Source organism: Kogia breviceps, chromosome 3 (assembly GCF_026419965.1).
Source record: "Kogia breviceps isolate mKogBre1 chromosome 3, mKogBre1 haplotype 1, whole genome shotgun sequence".
In the NCBI taxonomy this organism is placed as follows: domain Eukaryota; kingdom Metazoa; phylum Chordata; class Mammalia; order Artiodactyla; family Physeteridae; genus Kogia; species Kogia breviceps.
The window spans coordinates 75514085-75533997 of record NC_081312.1 but is presented as its reverse complement, the minus strand read 5'-3'; the positions used below and the strand labels follow the sequence as shown (position 1 = coordinate 75533997).

The 19913-nt window shown below is 47.1% G+C and overlaps 1 protein-coding gene and 1 long non-coding RNA gene across 5 annotated transcripts in view; one reads left to right on the top strand and one right to left on the bottom strand.

The window, feature by feature from the left end:
• Nucleotides 1-293: 293 nt before the first annotated feature.
• ABHD4 (abhydrolase domain containing 4, N-acyl phospholipase B) lies at nt 294-18308 on the top strand. 4 transcript variants are annotated; one of them, XM_059058735.2, is made up of 8 exons: nt 303-386; nt 3814-3902; nt 5086-5458; nt 5611-5765; nt 6094-6252; nt 7505-7616; nt 15906-16092; nt 16826-18308. In XM_059058735.2, exons 1-8 carry the CDS (start codon nt 325-327, stop codon nt 16913-16915), a joined length of 1227 nt encoding a protein of 408 aa, XP_058914718.1. In that variant the 5' UTR covers nt 303-324; the 3' UTR covers nt 16916-18308. The 4 variants fall into 4 exon arrangements, with proteins under 4 accessions (XP_066884909.1, XP_058914718.1, XP_058914721.1 ...); XM_067028807.1 differs by having other exon boundaries at nt 357-493; XM_067028808.1 differs by lacking the exon at nt 6094-6252 and having other exon boundaries at nt 294-493.
• LOC131753461 (uncharacterized) overlaps nt 16839-19913 on the bottom strand; it is a 93230-nt gene continuing 90155 nt past the window's right edge. Inside the window, exon 4 of the long non-coding RNA XR_010839632.1 lies at nt 16839-16925. This is a non-coding gene — a long non-coding RNA (uncharacterized lncRNA). The remainder of the gene's footprint in view (nt 16926-19913) is intronic.

Below are 19913 nucleotides of genomic sequence, written 5' to 3'. Positions count from 1 at the left end.
AATGGGTGTTGTGGGAGCGTGCAGGGGTAGTTAAGTCACTTTTTAATTATCAGAGAGTAGAGGTTTGATGGAGCTCCTGTGAGGGACTCGGTTGTTTCAGTACTACTTATCTCCCTCACTGTCCCCAAATGTGTGACCAGAACTACTGTCCTATTTTGTGACGCTCTCGGAGACATCTCATGTGTCCCAGCTGTCCCAGCGGGCTGGGTTCAGAGCCCCAGCCCGCGTCCTGATGCCCCTCCTCCCCGTTCGCGGCGCTGGCCACGCCCCACTTTGCTATCCTACCCTTTTCTGGGTCAGCTGGTGCTGGCGTCAGGCGGAGGGATGGGCTGGCTCAGCTCGACCCGGCAGGGCTTGTTTACTATGGCTGATGATCTGGAGCAGCAGTGAGTTAATCCTGTCTCTTTCTCTATCTCTATCTCTGGGCCATGAACCTGGGACTGTCTGTGGCTGAGGAACAGTTTTAGACACCTTCCAGACTTTCCTTTTTCAGGTCGGCTTCAGGGGAGGGCTGGGGGTTGCGTTTGGTTGCTTTCCTTTTGCCCAGAAGATGTGGCAGCAGAGCCAGGGGAGCGATGGAATAGAACGATTTCTACAGCCCAGCGGTTCTGACTTTCCACTTTAGTGTTCGCGTTCATTCCTTGCTCCCCTCTAGTCTGTGTACCCTGGGATTAGATTTAGTGGTGATGTCTCAGATCCCCCAAAGCAAGCATGTGGACGCAGGTGTGGGGGTAACAGCCAGGTCTGCTCGTCTGGATTTGCTCCAGGACGGGAGGCAGGGGTGTGGGAAGAGCCTCGCTTAGCCCAGCCCAGCACGGGTAAGGCGTGGCAAGCGGAGAGCGGGCTCCACTGCTCTGGGACTGGTCTGGGTTAATAGGCTTGCAAGTTTCTTTCGCTCTTGCCAACGGAGACGCTTAGTCGCTGGCAATCCTTGTTGATAGTTTGTTGTTGTTGTTGTTGTTGATAGTTTTTAATCATCATAACAATATCCTTAATGCTGCGGTTTCAGAATTAGAGCTTTTGGAATTTGTTAACACCGTCTCAAGGACATCAAGTTTGGGATACCACCTGTAGGTGGTGTGACAAGCAGTTCACAGTCTGACAGGAGCAAGGAAAAGTTGCTTGGAGAATGACTCAGCTTCCAGCCAAGCGGGGTGGGGGGGTCCGGGGGGGGGGCGTTTTCACCAAAACTGGGTCTTTCCTGGATCTCGTGTTGCCCCTTATTCGCCCCTTTTCAGAGCTGCTTGCAAAACTAATTAACGTTATGACAATAATAGCTTCCTGGGCTTGAAGGAACTGCCCAGGAGAGTGGTGTTTTTCCAAAATGATGCTTCCAAGAGGAGATTTACAATAGCTACGATGTCTTAGAGAAATCAAATATTAGACCTGGTAGAGATTCAGGTAGTTTAGTTCCTTTTTACAAATGAAGAATCCAGTGCCCAAAGAAGTTAGGAGACCTCAACATCACAGAGGTCTAGAACAGTCTTCTCACCCAGCACAGAACCCCTTCTGCCTCACCCACCATCAGGATAAAGGCACCCTAAAGGGAAGAGACAACCCCAGCCAGGCTAAGTTCATGGCTAAGTGGCTGCTCTGCTTCTTGCCTCAATTCCCCAGCCCAGGCCTCATCTCCCCAGTGGTATGGAGCAGATAGTGTGCCAGGGACTATTTCCAGTGCTTTAACGGTAGCATTTCTGGTGAAGAAGAGAGGAAAAGCTCTCCCTGAAGAGTATCTGCAGAGCAGCCCTTGATGCTGTTCCTTGGAACATTTCTCCTGAGTGCTGCTTTGGGCATATATGAGGCAATGTGGGGTCCAGATGACATGCCCTGACTTGTCACAGTCTCTGTTGGGTGGAGAGAAAGTTTGTCTCTTAAGACTGGCAACATTCTGTGGTCTTGGTGCCCGTGCTTCAAGCCTATAAGGAATTCCAGTGGAATATTCAAAGGGTTCTGAGTCTTCATAGGACCAGATTGACTGGGAGTGACAGCTCTCATCTGGCTAAAGCCATTGATGGACCAGTTTCAGCTGCAACCTCAGTATTTCTTTCAAACCTCAGTCACTGAGATTTGCTACTTGCAAAACACTGGGAATATAGATAGCTTATGATTCAGCTGGGGAAAAGAACATTTATTGGGAGTTTATCTTGTGCTAGTGTGATGTCTCTGTGCATTCATTCATTTGATCTTTATAACAACCCTATGAGGTAGATACTATTATTATCTCCCTTTAAAGATGAGGAAACTGACAGAGAAGGCTAAATAATGTGTCCAAAGACACATTGCTGCTGAGTGGCAATGCCAGGATTAGAACTTCAGCCTCTGGCCTTAGGTCACACCTCCTTTCAGAAAACAGACAAGTGTGAAACTGTGCTTGTATAATGTGAGTATTCGTGTGTGGCCTTGAAAAAATAAGGCGAAACCTGGATTTGAAAAGAGAAATATCATATGGGATGGAAAAGGAATAATAAAAGCTCATTCAGTGAGCATCTGTTTTGTCCCAGGCACCTTATGACGTCCCTTCCATATCTAAATGCTCAAAGACAGGTTATTTAACAGGCCAACACCATTCTACTTGTAAATGATATTACTGTGACTTAGATCCAGGGTGTTTTGTGGGTTTTTTAAAGCATTTTGGGGGGGGGTTGTTTGTTTGTTTTTGGCTGCATTGGGTCTTCGTTGCTGCACGTGGGTTTTCTCTAGTTGCGGCGAGCAGGGGCTACTCTTCGTTGCGGTGCGTGGGCTTCTCGTTGTAGTGGCTTCCCTTGTTGCAGAGCACGGGCTCTAGGTGCGCAGGCTTCAGTAGTTGTGGCACGTGGGCTCAGTAGTTGTGGCTCGCGGGCTCTAGAGTGCAGGCCCAGTAGTTGTGGCACACAGGCTTAGTTGCTCCCCTGCATGTGGGATCTTCCTGGACCAGGGCTTCTATCCTGTGTCCCCTGCATTGGCAGGCGGATTCTAAACTACTGTACCACAAGGGAAGTCCCTAGATCCAGGATTTTTAAAAATTATTCCACAACTGCTACTTTCAACCTCTACCCTGCAATGACTTAAAGTTCTCTGGGTATAAAGTAGAAAGCAAGATAGGTTATCTTATCTGTTTTACTGCATGCCACTGGAGGTGATGACATATGTGAGCTTTCTACTTATTTTATAAACTGGAAACAAGGCCAAGGGTAACCTTTGTCCTGTCAGGGAATCACAGCAGGACTTGAACCCAGGTGTCCCTCATCCTACTCCCTGCCTCTCCCATCATGTCATTCAATGCTGGACTGATTGATTGCCTGAGAGCCCAGCTGGGCACTGACACAGTGCTCTGTACTTCCAGGGGCTTGGAAGAGGGCACACACGAACCCTGGTGCCCTGCCAGGGGGGCAGGTAGCATAGGAATTTGCCCTACTCTAAAGGAACATACAGTCCTAGGAATGGCAAAGGAGAACTGAAACATTAGTTACGAGTTGGCTTTTTCCCCCTTTGTAACCTCCTTGAACATTATAATAACCAGTAACAAAGTGGAGTTGTAAAGCTCAAATGAGATAAAAAAATGTGAAAGGGCTTTGTAAACTGTGAAGTGCTGTGCGCATGGTATTCTGAGTATCTGTTGAAACAAAGGGCATGTTGTTGTTAATAATCATTTACCAGAGAAGAATAACAGTCTATCAGGCAGCCAGGGAATTGCTGACTGCCATAGGGGCAGGTATCCTGAGCCTGGAAACACCCTGCACCCTGATAACTCTTTTGTAACTAACTGCAAGCAAGGCTGAGAGCATCAGTGTTTCCAGCTTTGCTAGTGAGTGTCTCTGTGTCTCCCTGTCCCAGGCCTCAAGGCTGGCTGAGCAGCTGGCTGCCCACTTGGCGCCCCACTTCCATGTCTCAGCTGAAGAACGTGGAAGCCAGGATCCTCCAGTGTAAGTAGAAGGGACACTCGTCCCACCTCCCTCGGGAGGCCCAGGATACAGGATCTTCCCAGAGCCTGGCACACTGAGCCCACTGATTCCTGATTGACAATGCTTGGGGTGGGAGGAAGGGATGTCTGTGACTGGAGGGAAAAGATTTGCCCAGAGGACACACATTCCATGATAGTGGTTCCTTGACATCTCCCTCCCTGTCCATCATGCTGGTTTCTGTCACATCCCACAACTTCACCTCAAACCCTGTACTAGCTATTAACATACAACATGTACATATGTACACATTCTCTCCTTTACTTCTTCCTTCTCCTATTCTTTTCTTTTGCCATCTCTCCCTTTCTCATCAAACACACAAGCACTTCTTAGATTTACCATCTTCCTACCCAAGGACCAGCAGTCCTGTATTCGCTAATGTTACTATTCCTTGTGTTCTGCGCAATTAGTGCCACCCACCCCAACCCCGCCGTCCAGTTACCAGAGTAGTTGGGGATTCCCACAGACCAGCTCTAGTGGGCAGTGTTCTGCTGGGGTAAGGCATCCCAGGAACATCAGCAGCCACCGACTCAAACAAGATCCTTGGGCCACATCTCCCCATATTCCTCATATGACCTTCCCCGCCCTATAGCCACTGCCCCAGCCATGGCTATCCTCTCTCTTTTGGGCTGGGATAAGTACAACCACAGAACAGCCACAGTTTTCAAAGCCTTTCAAGCTGTCTGAGACCCAGGTGACTTCCCCCCAGCAGCTCTGTCATGTGACTGCCTTCACACCAGCGGAGAAAGCATTGCCCGCCTTGGTCTGTCCCTCAGAGGGACCTGGGTCAACCCTCCCAGATACCCTCAGTGAGGACACTACCATCCATGGGTCAAGCCCCAAGTACATACAGGTACAAGAGTGAGAGATGCTGAAGCTCTGTGGGGTCAGTGGGGTCACTGCCACCGTGGACCCAAAGGGACCCAAGAATAAGATGGCCCCTCTTAATACCTACAGACTAGACGGTCTACAAATTGTACCTGGAGTTGAACTCTTAGGATGTATGGTCAGAGAGTTGTGAAAGGAAAGGCGAGGGAGGTCAGGAAGGGTTTGGGGATGAGAGAGAGCTGAAGAGTGGGAGTCTAAGCAAAAGGATGATGCTGTCAGCACACAGTCTTATCACTCTGCCCTGGACCCCTCTCCCCAGGCCTCCAGAACAAGTTCCTGGCCCGATATGTGTCCCTCCCAAACCAGAACAAGATCTGGACGGTGACAGTGAGTCCTGAGCTCAGGGACCGCACCCCCCTGGTGATGGTGCATGGCTTTGGGGGCGGCGTGGGCCTCTGGATCCTCAACATGGATTCACTGAGCGCCCGCCGCACTCTGCATACCTTCGATCTGCTCGGCTTTGGGCGAAGCTCTAGGCCAGCGTTCCCGAGGGACCCAGAGGGGGCCGAGGACGAGTTTGTGACCTCGATAGAGACGTGGCGGGAGACCATGGGGATCCCCAGTATGATCCTCCTGGGGCACAGTCTGGGAGGATTCCTGGCCACTTCCTACTCAATCAAGTACCCTGACAGGTAAGGAGGAGCCACCCATCTCCATCACGACAACTCCTCGCCTTGCTGGGAAACTTCCGGTATTTGTTTCCAATAGTTCTCTTCCTGGGTGATTTAAGGGCTGTGATACCTTCAAGCAAAGACAACTTGACTCCTCCTTTTTCCTCCTTTAGAGTTAAACACCTCATCCTGGTGGACCCATGGGGCTTTCCCCTCCGACCAACTGACCCCAGTCAGATCCGTGCACCCCCGACCTGGGTCAAGGCTGTGGCCTCTGTCCTAGGGCGTTCCAATCCACTGGCTGTTCTTCGAGTAGCTGGGCCCTGGGGTGAGTAGCCTGTAGGTGGAAAACTATCTCCTCAAACCACGGCTGTCCCACTGCACCTGGACTCTCACCATCCCCTCTTGTTCATGAAAAGTGGGAACAGGCCTAACATTGTTATGTAAAGCTGTTAATCTGGACCAGATGTCTTTATCTGCAGTTTCAGAAGGTTCTTTTTTTCCTTCATCTGCATGGAAAAAGCTTTTCCATGCAAGAGACAGATGGAGCAGAACTGCTATTCTGTGCCCCAGAGAGAGAGAAAGGGGCCGTGAGGTGACTCTTCCTCTGTTGAGTTTCTGTGCTACATGTTTATGGCAGCTTGTTGGTGTTTCAGCATGGTCACCACTGCTGGATCCCATCCCTGCAGCTCACCCAGCACGTGTTGCCAGGAGAGGTCAGGACCAGAGCCTCCAGCCTAGCCCACAGTGGCAGGCAAGCTCCTGCCCCAGTCAGACACCACGTCTTCACCACTTAGTAGCTGTCAGCAAATCCTGTGAGTGAAGGGAGGGAAGGAGCGGGAAGCCAGCCAGAGTAAGTGGGATCAATATGCCCCAGCCTTCTGACCTCGCACTGCTAGCACCCTCCCTATCTGGGGAGCCTTTTACTCTGATAAAGCAAAAAGCAGATTCCTTTTATAGAAAAGATTGGTGGCCATCTATTTTGCACTGATGGCTTATATATACACAGTCATGTTCAATAGCCAATTATTATGAATTAATTGCTAATGGCTGAATAAGAGTTGTCTCTCGAGGCCCTTCAAGAGAAACAGAATGGCTCTGGATAAAAGAGAAAAATGAGCACTTGAGCAGAAGGTAGGAGTTTGGGGAGAAAGGAAGGAAAGCAAGAGACACAGGTGCCAAAGGATACTAAATGCACGGAAGGCTGAACTTCTTAGGGCACCCAGCACTGTGCACACCAGGAGACCTTCTATAATCCTTTTCCAGGGAGAAGCCCTGCTCTAACCACTCTCCCCATTTCTGGACTTGCCTCTGGCCAGGTCCATGCATGGGCATCAGAGCTGTTATGGTTGGGGAGGTTGGCTGGCAGCCATGCAGGAGGACCAGGGCCCAGGGAATCCCAGCTTTGCTTCCCTCTCACCCCATGCTTCTCACACAGAGAGAGCAGACCAGAAGAGAGAGGCCAGAAGCTGATCATTCATTAGGCCCAATTTTTACAGTGTGTTTCAAGTGCCCTACTGCTTGTGTATGTACTATTTAAAGAAAGGTGAAGGGAACAGATTGCTCTAAAACTGTGCCCCGAGTCTGAGATGCCAGCATTAGGTTTACCTCTTCACTCGTATTCTATTACAGGCCTGAACGTGAGAGGGCTCTTGGGAGGTGGTCTGGTTTCATCCACTACCTTCAGAAGATTAAACGGCCATAAAGGGTCTTGGGGAGAAAGAGAACATAGCTCAGACTGTAAAAGCAAAGCATCTCAACCATGGACTCCTGTGGGGCTTGTGATCCTTGGAGAGAAAGATCTTGGGACTTCATTGAGCTGCAGATAATCTGGTTCCTCAGTGACATTAGACTGTCTAAATTCTTTGGCAACTAACTGACTCATTTGTAGTCACCTGGAGCTTTCCCCAAAGACTTGCATGCTCTGTCTGCCACTATAACATTAAGTATACAAAGCAAACAAACCCTTAGGAGAAATGATGTTTGGTTAAAGTTGTTAACACATACAAAGGCAGGAGTCTTTTCTCCCTATTCAAATCGGCCTCTCCACATTCTGTCCCCTCCCAGGGCCCAGCCTGGTACAGCGATTCCGACCAGACTTCAAGCGCAAGTTTGCAGACTTCTTTGACGATGATACTATATCAGAGTATATCTACCACTGCAATGCCCAGAATCCCAGGTGAGGGCAGCTTCCAGAGTCAGCTCACGTCGATGGGTTGGCAGCTAAAACTCCAGCTGCTGGAAAACTCCAGAACGGTCCCAGGATCATTCTGTGCTGTATTTCTTCTTCCACAGAGCTCTCATTCAGTTAGGGGAACATAGGAATTAGCAGGCTTGATGGTTTCCAGAAACTTTCCCAGGGATAGGCACAAAGGGATGGAGAAGATAATAGATTAATTAAACATGCCGCCCGTCTCTAGCTTACTCTTCCCTGGAGATAGGCAGTTAGCCTGACAGGCAAAAAGACTGGAAAACATTTGCAAAGATCTTTTTTCTTTTAACTGAAAAAGTGATATGAACATGGTATTTTTTTTAATTTTATTAATTTTTTTATACAGCAGGTTCTTATTAGTCATCCATTTAATATACATCAGTGTATACACATCAATCCCAATCGCCCAATTCATCACACCCCCACCCCCACCCGCACCCCCCCACAGATTTCCCCCCTTGGTGTCCATACATTTCTTCTCTACATCTGTGTCTCTATTTCTGCCCAAACCAGTTCATCTGTACTGTTTTTCTAGGTTCCACATATACGTGTTAATATACGATATTTGGTTTTCTCTTTCTGACTTACTTCACTCTGTATGACAGTCTCTAGATCCATCCACGTCTCAACAAATGACCCAATTTTGTTCCTTTATATGGCTGAGTAATATTCCATTGTATATATGTACCACAACTTCTTTATCCATTCATCTGTCAATGGGCATTTAGTTTGCTTCCATGACCTGGCTATTGTAAATAGTGCTGCAATAAACAGTGGGGTGCATGTGTCTTTTTGAATTGTGGTTTTCTCTGGGTATATGATCAGTAGTGGGATTGCTGGATCATATGATAATTCTATTTTTAGTTTTTTAAGGAACCTTCATACTGTTCTCCATAGTGGCTGTGTCAGTTTACATTCCCAGTGCAAGAGGGTTCCCTTTTCTCCACACCCTCTCCAGCATTTGTTCTTTGTAGATTTTCTGATGAAGCCCATTTTAACTGGTGTGAAGTGATACCTCATTGTAGTTTTGATTTGCATTTCTCTAATATAGTGATGTTGAGCAGCTTTTCACGTGCTTCTTGGCCATCTGTATGTTTTCTTTGGAGAAATGTCTATCTAGGTCTTCTGCCCATTTTTGGATTGGGTTGTTTGTTTTTTTTTTTTTTTTTTTTTTGCAGTACGCGGGCCTCTCACTGTCGTGGCCTCTCCCGTTGCGGAGCACAGGCTCCGGACGCGCAGGCGCAGCGGCCATGGCTCACGGGCCCAGCCGCTCTGCGGCATGTGGGATCTTCCCGGACCGGGGCACGAACCCGTGACCCCTGCATTGGCAGGCGGACTCTCAACCTCTGCGCCACCAGGGAAGCCCAGTTTGTTTTTTTAATATTGAGCTGCATGAGCTGTTTATATATTTTGGAGATTAATCCTTTGTCCATTGATTCGTTTGCAAACATTTTCTCCCATTCTGAGGGTTGTCTTTTTGTCTTGTTTATGGTTTCCTTTGTTGTGCAAAAGCTTTTAAGTTTTATTAGGTCCATTTGTTTATTATTCTTTTTATTTCCATTACTCTAGGAGGTGGATCAAAAAGATCTTGCTGTGATTTATGTCAAGGAGTGTTCTTCCTATGTTTTCCTCTAAGAGTTTTATAGTGTCCAGTCTTACATTTAGGTCTCTAATCCATTTTGAGTTTATTTTTGTGTATGGTGTTTGGTGTTAGGGAGTGTTCTAATTTCATTCTTTTACATGTAGCTTTCCAGTTTTCCCAGCACCACTTGTTGAAGAGACTGTCTTTTCTCCATTGTATATCCTTGCTTCCTTTGTCATAGATTAGTTGACCATAGGTGCGTAGGTTTACCTCTGGGCTTTCTATCTTGTTCCATTGATTTATGTTTCTGTTTTTGTGCCAGTACCACATTGTCTTGATTACTGTAGCTTTGTAGTATAGTCTTAAGTCAGGGAGTCTGATTCCTCCAGCTCCATTTTCTTCCCTCAAGACTGCTTTGGCTATTCAGGGTCTTTTGTGTCTCCATACAGATTTTAAGATTTTTTTGTTCTAGTTCATAAAAAATGCCATTGGTAATTTGATAGAGATTGCATTGAATCTGTAGATTGCTTTGGGTACTATAGTCATTTTCACAATATTGATTCTTCCAATCCAAGAACATGGTATATTTCTCCATCTGTTGGTATCATCTTTAATTTCTTTCATCAGTGTCATATAGTTTTCTGCATACAGGTCTTTTGTCTCCCTAGGAAGGTTTATTCCTAGGTATTTTTTTGTTGTTGTTGCAGTGGTAAATGGGAGTGTTTCCTTAATTTCTCTTTCAGGTTTTTCATCATTAGTGTATAGGAATGCAAGAGATTTCTGTGCATTAATTTTGTATCCTGCAACTTTACCAAATTCCTTGATTAGCTCGAGTAGTTTACTGGTGGCATCTTTAGGATTCTCTATGTATAGTATCATGTCATCTGCAAACAGTGACAGTTTTACTTCTTCTTTTCCAGTTTGTATCCCTTTTATTTCTTTTTCTTCTCTGATTGCCATGGCTAGGACTTCCAAAACTACGTTGAATAACAGCGGTGAGAGAGGACATCCTTGTCTTGTTCCTGATCTTAGAGGAAATGCTTTCAGGTTTTCACCATTGAGAATGATGTTTGCTGTGGGTTTGTCATATATGGCCTTTATTATGTTGAGGTAGGTTCCCTCTATGCCTACTTTCTGTAGAGTTTTTACCATAAATGGGTGTTGAATTTTGTCAAAAGCTTTTTCTGCATCTATTGAGATGATCATATGGTTTTTATTCTTCAGTTTGTTAATATGGTGTATCAATATATGCAAATCAATCATTGATTGATTTGCATATATTGAAGAATCCTTGCATCCCTGGGATAAATTCCACTTGATCATGGTGTATGATCCTTTTAATGTGTTGTTGGATTCTGTTTGCTAGTTTTTGTTTGTTTGTTTGTTTGTTTGTTTGCTATATGCGGGCCTCTCACCACTGTGGCCTCTCCCGCCGTGGAGCACAGGCTCCGGACACGCAGGCCCAGCGGCCATGGCTCACGGGCCTAGCCGCTCCACGGCATGCGGGATCTTCCCGGACTGGGGCACGAACCTGCGTCCCCTGCATCGGCAGGCAGACTCCCAACCACTGTGCCACCAGGGAAGTCCTGTTTGCTAGTATTTTGTTGAGGATTTTTGCATCTATATTCATCAGTGATATTGGTCTGTAATTTTCTTTATTTGTGGTACCTTTGTCTGGTTTTGGTATCAGGGTGATGGTGGCCTCATAGAATGAGTTTGGGAGTGTTCCTTCCTCTGTAATTTTTTGGAAGAGTTTGAGAAGGATGGGTGTTAGCTCTTCTCTAAATGTTTGATAGAATTCACCTGTGAAGCCATCTGGTCCTGGACTTCTGTTTGTTGGAAGATTTTTAATCACAGTTTCATTTTCATTACTTGTGATTGGTCTGTTCATATTTTCTATTTCTTCCTGGTTCAGTCTTGGAAGGTTATACCTTTCTAAGAATTTGTCCATTTCTTCCAGATTGTCCATTTTATTGGCATAGAGTTGCTGGTAGTAGTCTCTTAGGATGTTGTGTATTTCTGCGGTGTCTGTTGTAACTTCTCCTTTTTCATTTCTAATTTTATTGATTTGAGTCCTCTCCCTCTTTTTCTTTTTTTTTTTTTTGTGGTACACGGGCCTCTCACTGCTGTGGCCTCTCCTGCCGTGGAGCACAGGCTCCAGACGTGCAGGCCCAGCGGCCATGGCTCACGGGCCCAGCCGCTCCGCAGCACGTGGGATCCTCCCGGACCAGGGCACGAACCCGTGACCCCTGCATCGGCAGGCGGACTCCCAACCACTGCGCCACCAGGGAAGCCCTCCCTCTTTTTCTTGATGAGTCTTGCTAATGATTTATCAATTTTGTTTATCTTCTCAAAGAACCAGCTTTTAGTTTTATTGATCTTTGCTATTGTTTTCTTTGTTTCTGTTTCATTTATTTCTGCTCTGATCTTTATGATTTCTTTCCTTCTGCTAAGTTTGGGTTTTGTTTGTTCTTCCTCTAGTTCCTTTAGGTGTAAGGTTAGATTGTTTATTTGAGATTTTTCTTGTTTCTTGAGGTAGGCTTGTATAGCTATAAACTTCCCTCTTAGAACTGCTTTTGCTGCATCCCATAGGTTTTGGATTGTCGTGTTTTCATTGTCATTTGTCTCTAGGTATTTTTTGATTTCCTCTTTTATTTCTTCAGTGATCTCTTGGTTATTTAGTAACATAGTGTTTAGACTCTATGTGTTTATGTTTTTTACGTTTTCTCCCCTGTAATTCATTTCTAATCTCATAGTGTTGTGGTCAGAAAAGATGCTTGATATGATTTCAATTTTCTTAAATTTACTGAGGCTTGATTTGTGACCCAAGATGTGATCTATCCTGGAGAATGTTCTGTGTGCACTTGAGAAGAAAGTGTAATCTGCTGTTTTTGGATGGAATGTCCTATAAATATCAATTAAATCTATCTGGTCTATTGTGTCATTTAAAGTTCTGTTTCCTTATTTATTTTCATTTTGGATGATCTGTCCATTGGTGTAAGTGAGGTGTTAAAGTCCCCCACTATTATTGTGTTACTGTCAATTTCTTCTTTTACAGCTGTTAGCAGTTGCCTTATGTATTGAGGTGCTCCTATGTTGGGTGCATATATATTTATAATTGTTATATCTTCTTCTTGGATTGATCTCTTGATCATTATGTAGTGTCCTTCCTTGTCTCTTGTAACATTCTTTATTTTAAAGTCTATTTTATCTGATATGAGTATTGCTATTCCAGCTTTCTTTTGATTTCCATTTACATGAAATATCTTTTTCCATCCCCCTCACTTTCAGTCTGTATGTGTCCCTAGGTCTGAAGTGGGTCACTTGTAGACAGCATTTATATAGGTCTTGTTTTTCTATCCATTCAGCAAGGCTGTGTCTTTTGGTTGGAGCATTTAATCCATTCACGTTTAAGGTAATTATCGATATGTATGTTCCTATGACCATTTTCTTAATTGTTTTGCGTTTGTTTTTGTAGGTCCTTTTCTTCTCTTGTGTTTCCCAGTTAGAGAAGTTCCATTAGCATTTGTTGTAGAGCTGGTTTGTTGGTGCTGAATTCTCTTAGCTTTTGCTTGTCTGTACAGCTTTTGATTTCTCCATCGAATCTGAATGAGATCCTTGCTGGGTAGAGTAATCTTGGTTGTATGTTCTTCCCTTTCATCACTTTAAGTATATCATTCCACTCCCTTCTGGCTTGTAGAGTTTCTGCTGAGAAATCAGCTGTTAACCTTATGGGAGTTCCCTTGTATGTTATTTGTCATTTTTCTCTTGCTGCTTTCAATAGTTTTACTTTGTCTTTAATTTTTGCCAGTTTGATTACTATGTGTCTCGGCATGTTTCTCCTTAGGTGTATCCTGTATGGGACTCTCTGCACTTCCTGGACTTGGGTGGCTATTTCCTTTCCCATGTTAGGGAAGTTTTCAACTATAATCTCTGCAAATATTTTCTCTGGTCCTTTCTCTCTCTCTCTTCTCCTTCTGGGACCTCTATAATGTGAATGTTGTTGCATTTAATGTTGTCCCAGAGGTCTCTTAGGCTGTCTTCATTTCTTTTCATTCTTTTTTCTTTATTCTCTTCTGCAGCAGTGAATTCTACCATTCTGTCTTCCAGGTCACTTATCTGTTCTTCTGCCTCAGTTATTCTGCTATTGATTACTTCTAGTGTAGTTTTCATTTCAATTATTGTATTGTTCATCTCTGTTTGTTTGTTCTTTAATTCTTCTAAGTCTTTGTTAAACATTTCTTGCATCTTCTTGATCTTTGCCTCCATTCTTTTTCCAAGGTCCTGGATCATCTTCACTATCATTATTCTAAATTCTTTTTCTGGAAGGTTGCCTATCTCCACTTCATTTAGTTGCTTTTCTGGGGTTTTATCTTGTTCCTTCATCTGGTACATAGCCCTCTGCCTTTTCATCTTGTCTATCTTTCTGTGAATTTGGTTTTTGTTCCACATGCTGCAGGACTGTAGTTCTTCCTTCTCTGAACATGGTATATTTATAAAGAAAAAAAAAAAGAAAGTCTTCTCCTGTCCCAGACCTGTAATTCCTGAATCTTCTTGTTATTTTAGGTCTGAGATATCATGTGACATTGCTTCAGGGAACCTCCTTACATATCTTCCTTTGCGCACATGTGACTGTATCTCTAGACTACATTCCTACAAATAGAACTGCTGATGGAAAGATTATGCATTTTAAAATTTAATTATGTCCACCTTGAAATACTTACTGTTGGGATAGGAATGCCTTCCCTATCTTTAGGGGATTTGGGGATGTCCGCAGAATCTCTAGAAGTTTATATGTATGACAACTCAGACATAGGCCCCACAAGCCTGCTGATCTGCAGTCTTGACAGCTGCCATCCAGGGCAGAGTCAGGGAGGTTATCTTCCCCTCGGGCAGTGCCATGTGAGTGGCTGATACCATGAGGCACCACCTCTGTGGGGGCCTCACCCTACGCTACTGGGAAGCATCTCAGGGGAGCCAAGGTCATTGGGAGCAGCAGCACTGCCCTGCCTCATTTCAGGACTATTCAGCCCAAAGCTGTGAAGCAACTGAGGTTTTGCATTCCAGCAGTACTGTCTGAGCATTAGCGTCAAACCCAGACAGCTTTCAGGTAGTGTGGGAACTGTCCATCCAACATTCCTCAGGAGCCCAGCTGATTGAAGGGCCCTGCTTAAGCAGCAGTATAGAAACTTAGCTCAACAGTCAAATCAGGAAGCCCCCTGCTTCCTGCTCTCGACTCCTCTCAGCTCCCACTGGGCTCAGTGCCAGTGTCATACCCTCTGAGACCCTGCAGGCCCACCCCTAGCCCTTTCCTCAGAGCATTCCCCAGTCCCAGACCTAGTTCCATATAATGAATGGCCTCCCAATCTAAGCCACAGAGTATATAATCACACACCTCATTCAGGTCCTAGAAGAAGCAGAGATGACATCAGTGATAACCAGCCCCTTCCCCCAAATCCCATCACTCAATTTTATAAACCCCTGAGTCTTTCTGAGTTGTAACCCTAATGAGCTAGTGGTAACTCTTACCCCTTGGAAAATACGATTTGGCCAAAGAATAATATTGGGGGGATAGGGTACCTACTTTGCTTCACCTAAATTTAGGGGCTTTGTACATATTTTCATTTTCTTCACAATGACCTAATAAAGTGGGTATAATTCCTCCCAGCTTGTAAATGAGAAAATTAAGGTGTATTCTTGTTTATATGACTTGCTTAGAAACTACAGCCAGGATTTGAACTCATGTCTCTCTGACTCCAGAGGCCATGATTTTTCCACCATGCTGCACTGTCTTAAGGAGGAACCCTGTTTCTGGTGGCCTGTGCAGAACCCAGGCTCTTTTTTCTCTCAGGGGTGCAAAGGAGACTGGGGATATAATTCCTGGACAGGCTGAGCCTGCTGGGCGACAGTGTCCCCAACCTCTCCTGCTTCCCAGGAGAGCAACCTAGACAGCTGGCTTTTGCCCCAGCCTTGCAGACCCCTCGTGACACAGCCTCGGTTAGCTCTCCCTAAGGAAATGGCCAGGGAGCAAAGGAGATTAGATTGGCCGTCATTGCTTCTCAAGTCACACAAACTGCTGCTCCCCCCAGGTCTTCACAAGACTGATGTTTCATTCCATTCTCCTCAGTAAGCCCTTTGTGCTTCTGTAGTACTTGCTCATCAGAGCCCACCCCAGGTGAACCCCTTGACCCTCTCCTTCAGCCCCAGGAAGCCAAGTCCCTAGTCTGTGTTCTCCTAGAACTCTGCCACCCATTCATAATTCTTGGGAAATTTGAAGTTAAGTTAATCATATAATTCATTATTTATGCCTAAAGTATGAGGAAAATGTGAGCTCCAGGAGGGCAGGCACTGCGTCTGTCTTGTTCATATGTCCCCACCCTCAGCTCCGGGATGCCACATAAATATTTGTTGAATAAATAGTAACCTATTAGGCTCTTGGATAATTCTCAGTGCCATGGGGTTTTCACAAGTGTGTCCCTCCTAACTCATCTGTGATAGGAGCCTCTGGAGATTCAGTCCTGTCTCCTAATATCCTAATATTTAATGAGCCCAGTGCTGGGCTCTGAGAGGAACACAAAGAATGACAAAGATACTGCCCCAGCCTCTGAGATCAACAAATTGACATTTTAGGCTGTGGTGTTTATTCATTGCCTCACCCTGTTTTGCTTCTTCAGCGGGGAGACGGCATTCAAAACCATGATGGAGTCCTTCGGCTGGGCCCGGCGACCCATGTTAGAGCGAATTCACTTGATTCAAAAAGAAATGCCCATCACCATGATCTATGGGGCCAACACCTGGATAGACACCAGCACAGGAAAAAAGGTGAAGCTGCAGCGGCCGGATTCCTACGTCCGAGACATGGTACGTTGGCCAGTGGAGGAGCAGGATTGAGGTGGAAACACTGCAACATCCCAGCACATGTTGACTGACCCAGAGTAGCTGAGTCAGGGTAGCGAAGGGTGATGGGAGAGGCGGGGGGAAAGAGGAGTGGACAGGTTGAGCTACGGCAATGGATTTGAAAGGGTTGGCTCTCTGTAAAATCATAATTAAGGGCTTCTCACTTCTGTGTAGCTCAGTTCAGCTGAAAGGCAGATTTTTGTCCAGTAGTCAGGCACAGGAACCAGGCTGTCCCTCCACCCCCTGTAATTCCCACCCCAAACCAGAGCTGGGAACTGTAGAGGCTGCCGTGAAGCCTTCCTACCACACTCCTCCGGACCCCCCCACAGCCTGCCGTTTTTCCTTACCCCCTCCCCCATCATTTGCTAATGAGTATGCTTAATTAGGCTGGTGCCTGATGGGCCCTGCTTTAGTGGACACGTGGATGACATGAGCAGGTCGGTGGAGGGGCTGGCGTGGAAGGAAAGATAAAATCAGGTGCCATAGGTAGGAGAAGTAAGGATGGGATATTGGGATTCACTGACTCCCACAGGGAAGTGCCAAGATCTGGGCAAGCAGATCCCTTAATTGTCTTAGATAAAATAAGTGCTCATGGGCGACAGGCAAGCAGGCTTAAGGGAAAAAGAAATGGTGCAATAGTTTTCCAGTGCCTTGAATAAAGGGCTGTCCCGCCCCTGGCGGGGTCCTCCATCCACAGGAGATCGAGGGCGCCTCACACCACGTGTACGCGGACCAGCCACACATCTTCAACGCAGTGGTGGAGGAGATCTGCGACTCGGTTGATTGAGCTGCTCTCCCTAGAGGGCGAGGAGAAAGCCAGAGAGTCACTCTCACCTCCCTGTCTCCTTACTTACCCCTCTGTCCTTTCCTGACCAACTAACATGTGCCAGCCAGGCAGAGTCTCGGGCTGTCCCCAGGGCAGGACCACAGAAGGAGAGCACTCCTCTCTACGCTAAGGGCTAGAGGCAAAAGCCACAAGTGGCCTTGAGCTCCCCACCCCGGGGAAGAGCATAAAGGCTTGCAGAGTGCCACCCCATTCTCTCCATGCCGAGTGTTACCCAGGTGTGGTTATGAAGGGTCACACCAAGCCGTGTCCCCCCTGTGCCAAAGGGAGGGCGGCCACCTCCCCTGGGCGAAGGAGAGGCTCTCAGTGGCCTTTCCCGGCTCTGGAGTGTGTGGGGGGTAGGTTCTGTGCAGGAACATCTTCCTCCCCCATTACCCCCGGCCCCCCGGCCCATGCCAGTTCTGTCCGGAGTCTGGTTGGGACTGGTTCCCACTTAAGTACCAAGAGCAGGTCCTGCAGCTCCCGTGACCTGAGAGGTCATATCCAAAGCTCTCGTTAACAGAGGAGGCCCAGGGCAGGGCAGGGCATGGCTGGTCCATGGTGAGACAGCTCTGTTCCAGGAGAGCTAGGGCTGGCACCCGGGTCTGCTGAGAGCCAGTGCTCACGGCAGAGTCTGTTTGCTAAGGTTTGAGGCAAGCACCGTTGCCATGGGGCTGGTCCTGGCTGAGGATAAGCCCAACCCAGCCCCACGTTCCAGCCTCATTGTACGGGGGTGCTGTTTGCCTGCCCTGTGTCTCAGCCCCAGCTGCCTGAGCTGGGCACACTCAAGTGCTTCCTTCCTGCCCCCTCTTCCTCCCGCTGGGAGGCCTCTGGGCCTCCCTCTGTGCCTTGGGCCCTGAAGCCCCACCCATAGTGTTGAGAAAGGTGGCCCCTGGTGGAGAGAAGGGAAAGGCCCTTCAACCCTGAGCCGTGTCTGGATCCCCATCCTCTCTAGTATCCACAGGGTTTTTCTACCTGCCCCCGGAGCTGAGGCTCACATGAGCCTCTGCCCAGGGTCCAGTGGGGAGCCTCCAGCCGGCAGTTGCCTGTCCTCATCAGCCACAGGATGGTTCTCACTGCCTGGCCCTCCATCCCTGCCACCTGTCCTTCTGGTCTCCAGCTCATCAGCCCCTGACCCCCCGTCACTCTCTCCCAGGGGTTGGTTCCAGGTGCTGCTCCAAGGTTCTGGGCAGTGGGCTGGGCCTGGCCCCAGAACCACGGCAGCTCTTGCCTACTCCTTCACTTTTGTAAAGCCAACCCTTTCACCAGAATAGTATTAACTCCTGGTGCTTTGTACTACTGGTCCAGCTGCCTTGGGCTCCTTTTCTATATTAATAAAGAAATGAGTCAAAATTGCCTTTGGTGATGATGTTTAATATTGCTCCAACAAGAGTGGTGCTGAATTCACAACAGCTCCTGTGACACCTGAGTCAGAGGAGGGGGCCCCGAGAGGTACCCACGCACAGGCCACTCGACTCCCTCTCCCGTTTAGTGCAGCATCCGCCCCCTGAGAGGATGGATAAGGGCTGGATGGGCCAAGCCCCAACTCACTGGAGGAGAATTAGGCTGAACTGGGTGCTCCCTACTGCCCATTAAATAGCCCTATCATCTGAAGTTCACCTTGGCCTTCACCTGGACTGCTCCCTAGGGCCTATTCTAACTCCTACTCATCCTCAACCTCAGCTCAAATATTCCTTCTGCAGGTAAGCTTTCCCCTGAACCCCTAGACTAGACTTGCACCCCCTCTTCTGTGTCTCCATGGCACACTCAAATGCCCCTTGGTAAAACTCATAAACTTGTAGTCACTTGTTTCGTGTCTGTCTTTCCTCCCTAGATCACAAGCTGCTTAAGGACAAGGGGCACGTCTGGCACCTGGTTCATGTTCAGCAGATGTTTATTTTGTTTGAGCCAAGGGAACTGAGGCATGCCAAGTGTTCAGACATGTTCAAATCATTACCAGCAGTGCCTGCTGTGCTGGCTGACTCCAGCTAGGCCCAGAATTTAACAGCTCAAAATGGCACTTAATCCTACATTTGTCATCATGAATGAATGAATGAACAAATGAATGGAACTCCTGGGTATAATTACAAAGCTCTGGTCTATCCGAGGACCCTGCATATTCTCTGACTGAAGATTGCCTGATGGCCAACACCTGCCAAACTGAGGCGAGGGCAGGTTTTTGTTTTTGTTTTTGTTTTGGACTTGCCACTCGGTTTATGAGATCTTAGTGCTCCAACCAGGTATCAAACCTGGGGTCCCGGCAGTGAGAGCGCCGAGTCCTAACCACTGGACCGCCAGGGAAGTCCTGAGGACAGGTATTTAGAGCCAAACACTAGGGCTGTGATAGTGAAGAAATGTGGTCCCTGCCTCCATGGGAAATTACATTCTACATGAAGGCTCGTGTTTAATCAGATTATAACGTCAATTAGTAAAAAATTGCAACTGAAAAGTGCAGCCCTTGAGAGGTTGGGAAGGCGTCCCTGGGGAAGTGATGACAGCTGAGCCTGAAGGAAGAGCAGGTGAAAGGAGTTGGGGGGCGGGTCTGTGGAGAGACCTATTAGCAGGAACAATGGCTGTGAAATGAGGTGGGGTGCGGATCCAGTCCTGAGGGTCCTCTGGCTGTGAGAAGAATGTCGTGTTCATCCTAAAAGCGATGGAAAGAAATAACTGGAGCTGGAGCAGGACTTCTCTGGCAGTCCAGTGGTCAAGACTTCATGCTTCCACTGCAGGGGCACAGGTTTGATCTTAGGTCAGGAAACTAAGATCCCGCATGCCGCGCAGTGCAGACAAAGGAAAAAAGAAAAAAGAAAAAAATAATAACTGGAGTGAGGGTCAGGGTAAGGTGGGGAGTGGGACAGAATCTGACTTGAGACAGGAAATGACCACTCTGGCTGCTGTGTTGAGTACCGATTGGAGGGGGATGAGTCCCTGCAGGGGAAACTTTGAGGCCACTGAGTGGTCC